General features: G+C 41.7%; 1 protein-coding gene across 1 annotated transcript in view; it reads right to left on the bottom strand.

Annotated features, from left to right (window-relative positions):
• Positions 1–707: 707 nt before the first annotated feature.
• exo1 (exonuclease 1) overlaps positions 708–11,601 on the bottom strand; it is a 19,617-nt gene continuing 8,723 nt past the window's right edge. Inside the window, exons 10-14 of the mRNA XM_005747428.1 lie at positions 11,101–11,287; positions 8,922–9,435; positions 8,673–8,762; positions 1,816–2,012; positions 708–911 (exon numbers count right to left, since the gene is read on the bottom strand). Coding sequence (XP_005747485.1) covers positions 836–911; positions 1,816–2,012; positions 8,673–8,762; positions 8,922–9,435; positions 11,101–11,287 — 1,064 coding nt within the window. The 3' untranslated portion in view covers positions 708–835. The remainder of the gene's footprint in view (positions 912–1,815; positions 2,013–8,672; positions 8,763–8,921; positions 9,436–11,100; positions 11,288–11,601) is intronic.

The raw sequence follows: 11,601 nt of genomic DNA, 5'->3' as shown, positions 1-11,601 counted from the left end.
AGCCATTCAAATCAGCTGTGTTGGATCAAGGACACATCTAAAACCTGCAGGACACCGGCCCTCGAGGCCTGGAGTTGGACACCTGTGCAATAATGTCTTGAACTAATATACCAAGAAAAAATGTTCACCTTTTATAGTTGTAGCAATCAACTGCAGGTGCAAAGCAAACAATAAAGGAAACAGAATTAAGCTGTAACTTTAATCTCCGCAATGAGGACAATGGGCCTTCTGCAATAATGAGTCAGGCTGGTTAAGAGGCCACCGAAGCATGTGTGGTATCTGGATCTGCTCAGGCATTCTGCCCTGCAGCAACACCGTTGGAATGACTAATGTAATAAAATTCATGTGCCCATCGAATCTTCTTTGACAAACATGTAGTGTGTGGTAATCATTGCTGTGATTAGAGATAAAGTTCATGAGGAAGAATGTCAACCTGCTCTGCAGCTTTGTCCTCGTCATTAAAAGCATTCCAAGTGTCAGCGCACCACTTTTGTTTTTAAACAAATGGTACTGTTTTCCACCTTAGATGATTATGTCTCTTCAAATAGGGGCCATTTAAAGGGTTTGCATATAATAAATAAAAAAATAAAAAATAAATCCTAGTTACTAATAACATTTGTAATGAAGAGAAAACCTCAGTAGGCACATTAAAAATCACCTAAATGCATTTCTGGGGAGAAGGGGAGGCATGTCAGAAAACTCCAGACTACACAGAGGGAGACGCTTTCTTTATTTAAAACTCTACAGTAAATACAGGTACATACACGGTATGTTTAAAAGCCTCGCTCCGCCGAGCATTCAGCACAGAGTGAAACATGCAGTCGTGTGCTGACGTTCAGCTGGCCAGCACGTTGTCTTTAACTGGAGACATGGGCTCTTTTTTCTGACAGCCAGTCATCTTCTGGGCTTCTCTGAAAACACAAGAGTAGAAGAGTTTACGGCTCTTCAATTAAATAATACTGTACTCATCACAGGCATACCATGTCTATGTTGCTGAGAGGCTATGAGCTACAAATGCTCCCAGTTTCCTTTTGACAGGATCTTTTAACAATGTGAACAATGTGACCTCAGAAATATTCTCTGAGTAACAACAGGAGGAAAAGCTGGAATAGTTACTGGTGCTGCTCGACACCTTAAAAACCTTGGATGGCTTTGAAGCGACTGAATCATTTCTGACAAACTGTTCGTTAATTAACTTTTGATTTGACAGAACAAGATAAACCTGGTAACAATGGAGGTAGATAACATGCTCGAAGTGTACTGAAAGCAGTGTTTGGTTAAAAGGAGCCTACAGTTTTCTTTGAGTAGTCCGTAAGGCCAGAAAAGGTCTACAAAGACAAAAAGCGTCTGTTTGGATTTCATTTGTAACACTAACCACACTTGTTGGCTGTTTCTGGCTCACTGCAGCAGTGGTTCAACTCCAGTTCACACTTTTACCTGACTTACATTTTTTTTATTTGATTTATTTGTTTTATGCTATTTATGGCATGTTGCTCTTATTCCATTGAGTTTCCTCATTTTTGCTGCTGTAACTTGTCACTGTCCACTTTCTGCTGTCCCACGTGTGGGTCTAATTAAAGTGTATCTCACATCATGGCTCCTGTGCTGATTTCAGGCTTTGAGTTAATAAGCACCGCTCAGTACAAAAGATAAAATAACAATTGTATATATTGAATCTTTAAAGCTAACGTGGATTTTCTGGAAGGTCAGTACTACCAGCTTGAGTTTTACATGCTTAAACTCAGAACCATTGATGGCCGTGGTGATGGACTATGATTGTTGTGACTTTGACACTGAAGTATTTCTCCTAATTACTTTTTAAAGCTGAAGTTCCTCCAGAGGGTGCTGATGGTGGCCTGGACACCAGGATTGTTTTCGTTATTCACTGAGGGGAATTTCTTGCCCAGATTCAAAGACCTTTTCCTCAGTCCGCTGACCCTCGCTGGACCCAGTGTTTGCACTCTTGCCGTTTGACTCTGGCTGCTGGTCTTTGGTTTTGGCAGACCTGAAACCTGGAAAGAGACAGACCATGTGCATGAAGAGACACAGAAAACAAAGGTGAAGAGGTAGGGGCTTCTTTTTGGTTTAAAACATGGCGTCCTAATATGTAAGGAAACTGCAGTTACACATGTCATGGCAACACTGCTTTTGTTTCCCCATCTGTGAGATTCATGCTGTCCATGTTTTCACAGACAATATGAAAGACTGATGACAACAAGAATAGCGTTGGAGCAAACCAGTCATTGGACTGCAACATAGTTCAGAGCCATTTCAGGTGACAACACCTGGTGACTGACATAATGAATCAGTCAGTGTCGAGCTCAGAGCGGAGAGGATTATTCTGCACAGTTCAGGTTTTCATGCACACTGAAATCCCAGTTAGAGTTTTGAGCATTTTTACAGTCATTCATTCATTATGTAAGAGCAAAGACCGTGGTAATGTCTTGGATCAATACAATCAATACAAATAGTAAAGAGTAGAATAAAATCTATAAACTGTGCGTGTGGGCATGGATGCAGCTGTCAGACCGGCAGGCAGTCCAGAAACATTTACTGTACACCACTGTATCAACCACTGTTGAAATCATAACACTCATCAGCTTTAGACACATTGACACCGATTGATGATCAATCCTTTGGGGCGCTCTCACCCACTCCATGAAGCTCTCCATACACTGTCCTTGAGCCAATCTGAAGGCCACATGTTTGGAGGTCTGTAGTGATTGGCTCTGCAGGAAATTGGCCACCTTTGTGCACTGTGAGCCTCCACAAACCCGCTCTGTGTTTCTACGTGGCCTAGCACTTCATGGCTGAGATGCAGTCGTTCACTTTGTAATAACACCACTAATGTCACAACTGGACTTGTTGAACAGGTGGCATCCTATCATGGTGCCATGTTTGATTTCCCCAAAGTCCTAAGAGCGACCCAGTCTTTCACAAATCCAGTATGCACACACAGGTGCTTGATTTTATACACCTGTGGCCATGGAAGTAACTGGAACACCTGGATTAAATGATTTGGATGGGTCGGTGAATACCTTTGGTAATATTGTGTATATTCAATATGTATGAAAACTACACCATACTACAACCAGTATTAGAGTAACAGAAAAGTAGTGTATTTCTCGGACCATAAGGCGCACCAGATTATAAAGCGCATAAAGCAAAAAAAACATAAATTTTACTCAACTCATTCTTCTTGCTTCCTCCACTTCTGTACCATTGATTCATTAATGTTAAATCCTCCCCCTGCTGCTTCTATTCTATTGTTGCAGTATGTTAATGACTAACCTCGTATTGTGGATGGATTATCTCAGTTGTTCTCCTGCTGAAGTTTGGTCCGTTTACAGCATCCTGCTATGCGACTGTATTTGTCTCTAACCATCAGGAACCCTCACGTTAACTTTTATACAGTGGAAAGAAGTTAGTGTTCATCCTGCAGCTTCACTTTGTTTATGTTATGCTAACGTAGCTGTGTCGCTAGCGATCACGTAGCACAGCGGTCCCCAACCCCCGGGCCTCGGACCGGTACTGGTCCATGAGTCGTTTGGTACCAGGCCGCGAGAGTTGAGACTCAGGTGTAAAATGTTTAGTTTTCAGGGTTTTTAATCGGTTTTCAGTGTGATTTTGTTATCGTTCTTATCGTTAACTCTGTTTTCCTGGGTCTTTTCATGTGTGTTATGAATATATCTTCTTTTTTTCGGTACCGGTACTAGTTTTATTTTGTTGTATTACGGCCGGCCCGTGAAAATATTGTCGGCATAAACCGGTCCGTGGCGCAAAAAAGGTTGGAGACCGCTGACGTAGCACATCCTTATATAGCAGCTAGCCCAACTTCAGTAACCCTACAAACGTCACTGCTGTTTAGTTTTCTGTCTTCATTTATGTTGGAAGTGATAGCAGAGCTGTACGTTTTAATTTATTCACAAATCTCTCAGTCAAACATGCTACATCATGTTTATGTGGAAGCTAGCGAGCTAACTTCCTGCTAACTTCTAACTGTTAAATGTCATAAATTCTGTTTTCATGGATGCCTGGATGTTAAACTTAATTGTTACACCTGGTAGAGCAGCAACGCTGATCATTTTATTAAAGATGAAAGACTTTAGACAGTTTGACTTTGGGACCTGAAGTGACAGATTTTAGGACCGAGATCACTCCACGAGGCTCCTGACCGCGGTAGCCGTAATGCTCAGACGGTCCATGAAGCGGTGCGGCTTCGTAGCTCACCAAAGTTATGAAGCGCCTTGAGGCGACTTATGTTGTGATTTGGCGCTATATAAATAAAATTGAATTGAATTGAATTGAATCAAAGTGGTACTAAAACATTTTTGGACAGATTTCTGCGCGCCGTGTAACACAAAATCGGTTTGAGGTCAGTAAGCACAACCAGAATTCATACATACGGCACACTGCCGTTAACGGAGATTTGCCGCTAACGTCATTTTAACGAGATTACCGCTACCAGTGCTAAAATAGTAATCTCCAGATGTTTTGTTTTTACCAAGCAGCTCCCCTTTGATAGCTGCCGTATCCACCTTGTCGTTGCCTGCAGGTGAAGCGATGGGGGAGTTGTGTTCAGTGAAGGAGGGAGGTGAGGCAGAGTAACGCTGCGTAGAGACAAAAGTGGACGAAAGAGAGGCAAACTTGTGGCTCCACAACTATATTCATAACGTAACATAGACTATAATGATATAAACGTCACATTTCATATCTCGTATAAAAATATATCGATATATTTAGAACCTCGATATATCGCCCAGTCTTATTCTGTACCCTGTTTAGCAGACCAACAGCCCCAACCTCTAGGGATGGTGTTCTTTGAACCATACTCAGCATTTTTCTTTCTCCAAACACAACAGATGGAGATGATGTCAATAGATTGAAAATGTGACGTCATTCAGGGGCAAAACCGCAAAGGATTCTGGGAACGAGTGGCAAGCGGTACTAGCGCACGCAGGCTTTCACATGAAAACAGTCACACCGCGATAAAAAGAAACACAAAAAATGTCAAGAAGCTGTTGTATTATTAACTGCAATAGCCGGTCGCATGACAGCCACGGGAAGCCGACGGGTAAAGAGATCGGTTGTTATCGGATTCAGTTGTGGAAGAGAAATTGTTTAAGCCACGTTTCCGAAGTAACAAAGAGGCGACGGATGGCCTGGATTGCAGCCATTCCAAGACCAAATATAACGTCCCAGAACTCTCCAGCTCACATGTTAGTCTGCTCCAAGCATTCCCACAAAGGTCAGTCTGCTGTTGTAGTTAATACGTAATTTATCACAACATAACTGTTGATGTAGGTTACAAATAAGTCTCATATTGATTTGAATTGAATTCGTTGCTATGCTGCTTTGTTCGCGGTGGCTTTGCGGGCTAATGTTTGTTGTGTTTTGTAGGAAAACCAGCCTACAAAATGCAGGAATGCGATCCAGACTGGGCCCCTCTATCAGCCTGGGTTTAAAGCTGCTACCACAGCCAGATTTGATCGGTTAAGAGAGAGAGCGAGATCCAAACAGCCACGAAACGTCTGCATATATGTGCCCAAGTATTGAAGCAAGCAAGTGATGAATAACTGTTTTCCAGTATGTTGGAGGTTTTTCATTGTTGATTTGTTTTTCACCGAAGCAGCTAATAAAGCACGATGAAATACAATGTTGCCTCTTTCTTGTAAGATTCTATAACAGAATGAAACAATAATGCCAGTTAAAAATAAAGACAATAATTGAATGAATTACAAAACACTTTTTTTTCTATTAGATCTGAAAATGTTGTGTAACACTACAACCTGAAACAACAAATAGATGCGTTGGCCTGTAACAACAGCTGTGAGATGGAATCGTCCAAATCACCAAAGTAAACTGGGCCTGGGCTTGTTGCAGGATCTGAAGTTACTAAACATGTTGTGAGTGTGTGCACTCACGCTTAGGACCATATAATAATAAATATGTGCGTGATGAAAGTTGTGCAGCACACTAACATCCTTACTCCACTGTGTGCTCGTGTGGGTCTGACCCTTTCACTCCTTTGCTGCTATCCTGTATATATTGTACTTACTATTGTCTGAGTACTTGCGATTATTTTATTGTACTTTTTATATTTTACATTTATATTTATTATTTATCTTGCACCAAGGGAGCGGCACTCCAATTTTGTTGTACTCTGTACAATGACAATAAAGGCTATTCTATTCTATTTTTTCCTCGTCCTTTTGTTGCCTTTTCGTCACGTCTGTCTTCGTGCAGACCTGCCGAGTTCTCTGTCGTTTTGTACAGAACTGTTTTGGGGGTAAATAAAATGCAAGTAGGGATTAAAACCGCAGAATTAATGATAACCGGTGCTAGAAATATTAGTGTTTGATGCAGTGTCCTGATGTTGTTGCCACTCATACCCGGCATGCAATGTGCGAAAGTCACGTGGTCTGTCAATCTCTATTATGGTTTCATCTGACTGCAGCAGTTTCCTTCAAGCCTTCTCTGAATCGTTTAGATATTCACTGTGTGCCAACAACTGTGTTGTGGTCCCAGCTCCCTTCAGGTTAACAAGCTCCTTAACAACATTGTAGTCTAGGTTTTGATTGGCCCATCACCGTTCTCATGATCATCTTCAGCCTGTGAGGAAAGACCTTCCACACTGAGGGCCACTAATGGTGAGATTGTTTCTGTGGACAGTTGTGCTGTATATACATGCCACAAGCTGAGATCATGCAATGTGTGTGAGCCAGACTTCCTGCTGGGTTGTAATCAAGCGTTTATGTCACTCAGTGATATGCAACTTATTTCCCCTTCTGTAACTGACCAGTCAAAAGCTCCAGGTGTTACAGAAGAATGCAAACCAAACGGAAGACCAATTCCTCGGTCCAAATAAATAATGTAGGCATTAATACAAAATAAAACCTAGAAGAAAAATCGATACCTTATCACTTTTTTGTTGTTGCATGTAGGGTTGGGCCATATCACACCTTTTATGGTAATACCGCCTTTGTTTTCATACGCACATGGCAGAAAAAGCATGGCGGAGAATGAGAAGAGCGAAAGCGGATCGTTGAGTGAAACCATGAACCAGAACTGGTTTGTAGAAATGCTGCAGCTTCACTGGTGTGGAACTGGTTTAGCTTTCCCCCGTCAGACACACAACAAAGCACTATTTTTGGTAGCGCATGCTAGCGGGCCGTCGTTATTACCGTGTTGTTTGGAAAATACGGCGCACTTAAAATCAATCCTTTGATTTTTCTGACAGTCGACAGAGCCCCTTATAATCCCGTGTGCCTTATGTATGAACTCTGGTTGTGTTTACTGACCTCGAAACGATTTTATGTGCACGGCGCTCGAAAATCTGTCAAATGTTTCAGTACGACTTTGCTGAGCTACGAAGCCGCACCGCTTGATGGATTGTTGGAGCGTTATGGCATCGTAGGCGGAGCCTCGCGGAGTGATACGTACTGTGCTTCAACATAATATTACCGTACTGTGTGTGTATAACTGTTTTTAAGTTGTGTGGATGTTATACATGGTTATGCTGAGGATGTGTCGGCCAGTTTCCACTGAAACGCCTTTTGGTTAAACTGTCAGCGAGGAATTTGCACTGTTACATGTTTATATAAGTTTAATGCAAAAAACAGCTGCTTGTTTCAGTGGAAATACATTGATGGGGTTTTTTGCACTAATAAAGTTGAGGAGTTGTAAAGTATTTTGTCTCGTGTCAATCATATCCTCAGTTATATCGTTATCACAACTTTTCAAATGTATATGGTGATACATATTTTTGGTCATATTGCCCTGCTCTAGTTGCATGGATTCATTTGAATTCTCGGGGAATCCCACAAACAGATGAACAAAAAATGAAACCGTGCTGCCCCTCACCCTCCTAGTAGATGTAAGTATGGTACGAATTTCAAAATCCTACGTCACCTCGGTCTCAGTGCAGTCACGTTTTCAGAAAACCTCTGATTTTGACCTGAGGTCACGGTCAGTGGGATTCAAACTCGATCGAGATTTTTCGCAGATGCACCTTTGGTATGAAAGTCCGACATTAGGTTCTTGCCGAGTTGTTGCATTCACAAGATTGCCAGAAAAAATGGATTTGTCTGTGACCTTTGGGCTGTTGCATCTTTGGTATCACTACGGGACAAGCTGTATGGGACAATGCAAAGCACGCACATTGCATTGTGCAGATGAACCGTCAACTGTACAAGAATGGCACAGTTTCAGATTATACAGATTTGTGGTGGTAACTTCCTTTGTGGAAACATGAGGCAGTTTAGTGTAGTACTCTGTGTTTGACTTTAAATAGCCAAAACCTCTCCACAAATCCTTCAGACGTGTGTGTTTAACAGTCTTCTCAGCAGTTAGCTTTGGGCTGTCTTATTTCGTAAGACATTTGTTTCATCTTCTCTTGTATCTCACACACTCCTAATGTACTGGTGTGTATGGCTGACTCTCATTGTTATTGGCCTTTTGTGCCATCTGTGAAAACATTCACCGACTTCAATCAACACTTTGTTGTCACCAACAAACAACAATTTAAACATTTTATCGCCCAGTTTATAACAAACGTGCCAATCGACACATAAGAAAAATCCTGTGTTGGACGGTGTTGAACAAACTAAGAGTGCATTCAGCTGTGATTAAACACAAAGCCTGCACAACGCTGGATTCTGGTTCAAACTCACCTTAGTTCTCGGCATGCCAGGTTTCACCTCTGCTTCTGCTGAGTGTGTGGGACTGTGCTCTATCTCTGAATCTTTGCTTGAATTACTTTCCTAAGGAAGCAGACAAAGTCAGACACAGAAAAACAAAGTTGTGAAACCAGAAAAAACCTTTCTATGCAACTACTCAACAGAAATGAAACTGTGATGACGCTGACCCAACCACAAGGGACAAACAGCATTTGTAAAACGGGGAGATTTACACCAACTTACCGAAGCAGCATCCTCCTGGTAGGAGGAGGAGAAGCTGTAGGTGGGGGCTTCCTCTTTATGGTAGGAAGTGAGGTAGGGCTGTGACTGGGAGAAATAAGCGCTGTCCTGGGAGGGAGGGGAGTCTGAGAGCTCATCCTTCTCTGATTTTCTGTCCTGGGAGAAGGGCTCTGGTAGAACCGAATCTCCAGAGGGTCTGGTGACCTTTGGTGGAGATGAACAGCTTTCCTTTTTATACTGGAACTGCTGCAGCGCAGACAAGCTTGAGGTGGACAATGGCGTGCTAGATTGTTCAGTTGACGGGCCGTCTGACCAGCGAAATAGGCTGAGGCCACGACTGGCTGAACTGGTGGTACTGGGTGATGGAGATGGCTTGGTGGTTTCCAGAGACGGGCCATCTGAACTCTCAGCCTCACAGTTCTGAATGCTGGGTGAGGACTTCTGAGTGGCTGTGGGGTCCTCCAGGGAGGAATCCTGAATGCTCCGACTCGGTGCTGAACTGGAACTGCTGAAGAATCTACACGTGGGAAGACGGTCAGGTTTAAATAACTGCACATTAAAAGTGAGGGGGATGGTGAACAAATATTATTGGAGCATTTTTTGGTTGAGTTACAGTGCTTGGTTTAAAGCAATATTTAAAAGCTTTAGGACAGGGTGCCAATTTCATTTGTCTCAAATTTCAAAAGGACCAAAATGACTCAAACATCATTAAGTATCACCTTCATCACACTGAATGTGTCAAGAACATATTTTATTCAGTTCATAGTTTATTTCTGAGCTTCAGAATAGGTTTTCTTTCCACTAATTTGAGGCATTAATCAGAAGCAAGAGCTGCAGCATCATATTATTATCCTACTTCCTTTTTGCTGTCTTGAATAATAACATGTCCTGATGAATTTTAGTATCTCACAGAACTTTCAGCCTACCCTGATATGAACCAAGTCTCTACCTTACCGATTCTGTCACTGACAAAGAGAGGAATTATTTGCCACACATCTGTGTTCAATAAGGGTCCAATGTTGTGCTTCTACCTTCATTTATCTACAACTAAAATCCATGTCAGCCGAGTCCCTCTACTGGCCTGTGTGATTAAACTCACAGCCTACATCTCACTTGTGCAAAAGTCTAATAATATCCTATTTTGCAACTGAAAAGAAACACACTCCTGACATAGCATTATCACATTTGGTTATGACTTCATAACCTGTTAGGATGAAGATCTGCACAAGTGTTATCAGCAGTGCTGCCCTGGTGTTGTGTCAAAGAGTCAAGACCAACTCTTAATACAACAGAATATACATTGCAATCAATACACACGTGTGTGTGTGTGTGTGTGTGTGTGTGTGTGTGTGTGTGTGTATATATAGCATTTCTAGCTGGACTTCAGGATGCCCCTGCCAGGACCAAGCATCAGTGTCTTAATGCCTCCACGACCTGACCAGAGAGCTGTGTGGTGTGTGCTGGGCAGCAGGAAGCAGCAGGAAAACTACGTGTACTAAGAATTAGGGGTGGGGAAAAATCGATACTGTGTAGCATTGTGATATTTTGTTTGCTAATAATGTATCGATGCAGCGACAGCAGAAATCGATATTTTGTTACAAAAAAGTTTTTGCTCTGACTTCAGAGCACGTTGATCCTTTTTCTGAGCAACAATCCTGACACTGTCCAAATGTGTTTAACTGTTTTTTATGGCAGCAATAAACATGTTTTATTTTAATTAAGTTTAAAACTTTTTTATTTAATGTAAAATTATATTTTGTTTTAATTTACTTTCAAATTCTTCAGTTGCTGAAGGGGCTGCATAGTTTTCATATTGCATAGTTCAGAATAGCTGTAATTGTACCAGATGGTTTCAGTTCAGTTGGACTAGACTGTAATACAAACCATTCAGTTTGTCAACAATAAAACTGAAATGAGAGAAAGACTGAGTGTGAGACTTTGATATTAGATAAATGAATATTGATAAAGTTTACCTTTATGTACAGAATCTGAATATCGCAAAGTATTTAAAAAAATTGCAATAATATCGTATCGTGCGTTAAGTATTGTGATAATATCGTATCGTGGGATGTTTGGTGATTCCCACCTCTACTAAAAATGTCGGACAACACTGCAAATAAACATTGTTCAGTCTGTGCATCGAGTCCTTTCAGATACAGTGTTAGAATCAGGCTAGTGTTACCTGCTGCGTGTGACCTGACCATCCTCCTCAGCTTCCTGGTTCCTCCTCTGCAGGACAGTGGCAAATATGTTGCGTGACCGGGGCAGGCTTGTGACTGTGGGCTTGTCTGCTGGCTGGTCTGACCTGGAGCGCTTTGGGCTGGATGAAGAGTACTCCTGCAGCACATCCTGGTCCGATATACTTGAGTCTACAAGAGAGTACAGATAACAAAATAAAATTTAAAAAAAACAAACAAATAAAATCTTGTGAAGCTGCAACCATTAAATGATGACCCATTGTTTAATTTCCTCTTTTGTATGTTTTTGTCCTTCTCTGAATCTAAATTTCAAGAAGTCACAACTACTCTGAGTTCAACATGCACCGGCTGCTAATTTTCCTGATTTGCATTTTTCTTGTTAAGCCGTACATCTAGCTTCCCACCTCTCTGAAAGCCATTGTTAATTCTACCTCCATCTAGAAAGTAGAGCTGGGCGATATGAGATTTTTTCATATCACGATATG

The sequence above is a fragment of the Pundamilia nyererei genome, unplaced genomic scaffold (assembly GCF_000239375.1).
Source record: "Pundamilia nyererei isolate P.nyererei 1_Seehausen unplaced genomic scaffold, PunNye1.0 scaffold00197, whole genome shotgun sequence".
Classification (NCBI taxonomy): domain Eukaryota; kingdom Metazoa; phylum Chordata; class Actinopteri; order Cichliformes; family Cichlidae; genus Pundamilia; species Pundamilia nyererei.
This window is presented reverse-complemented; position numbering and strand designations above follow the sequence as displayed.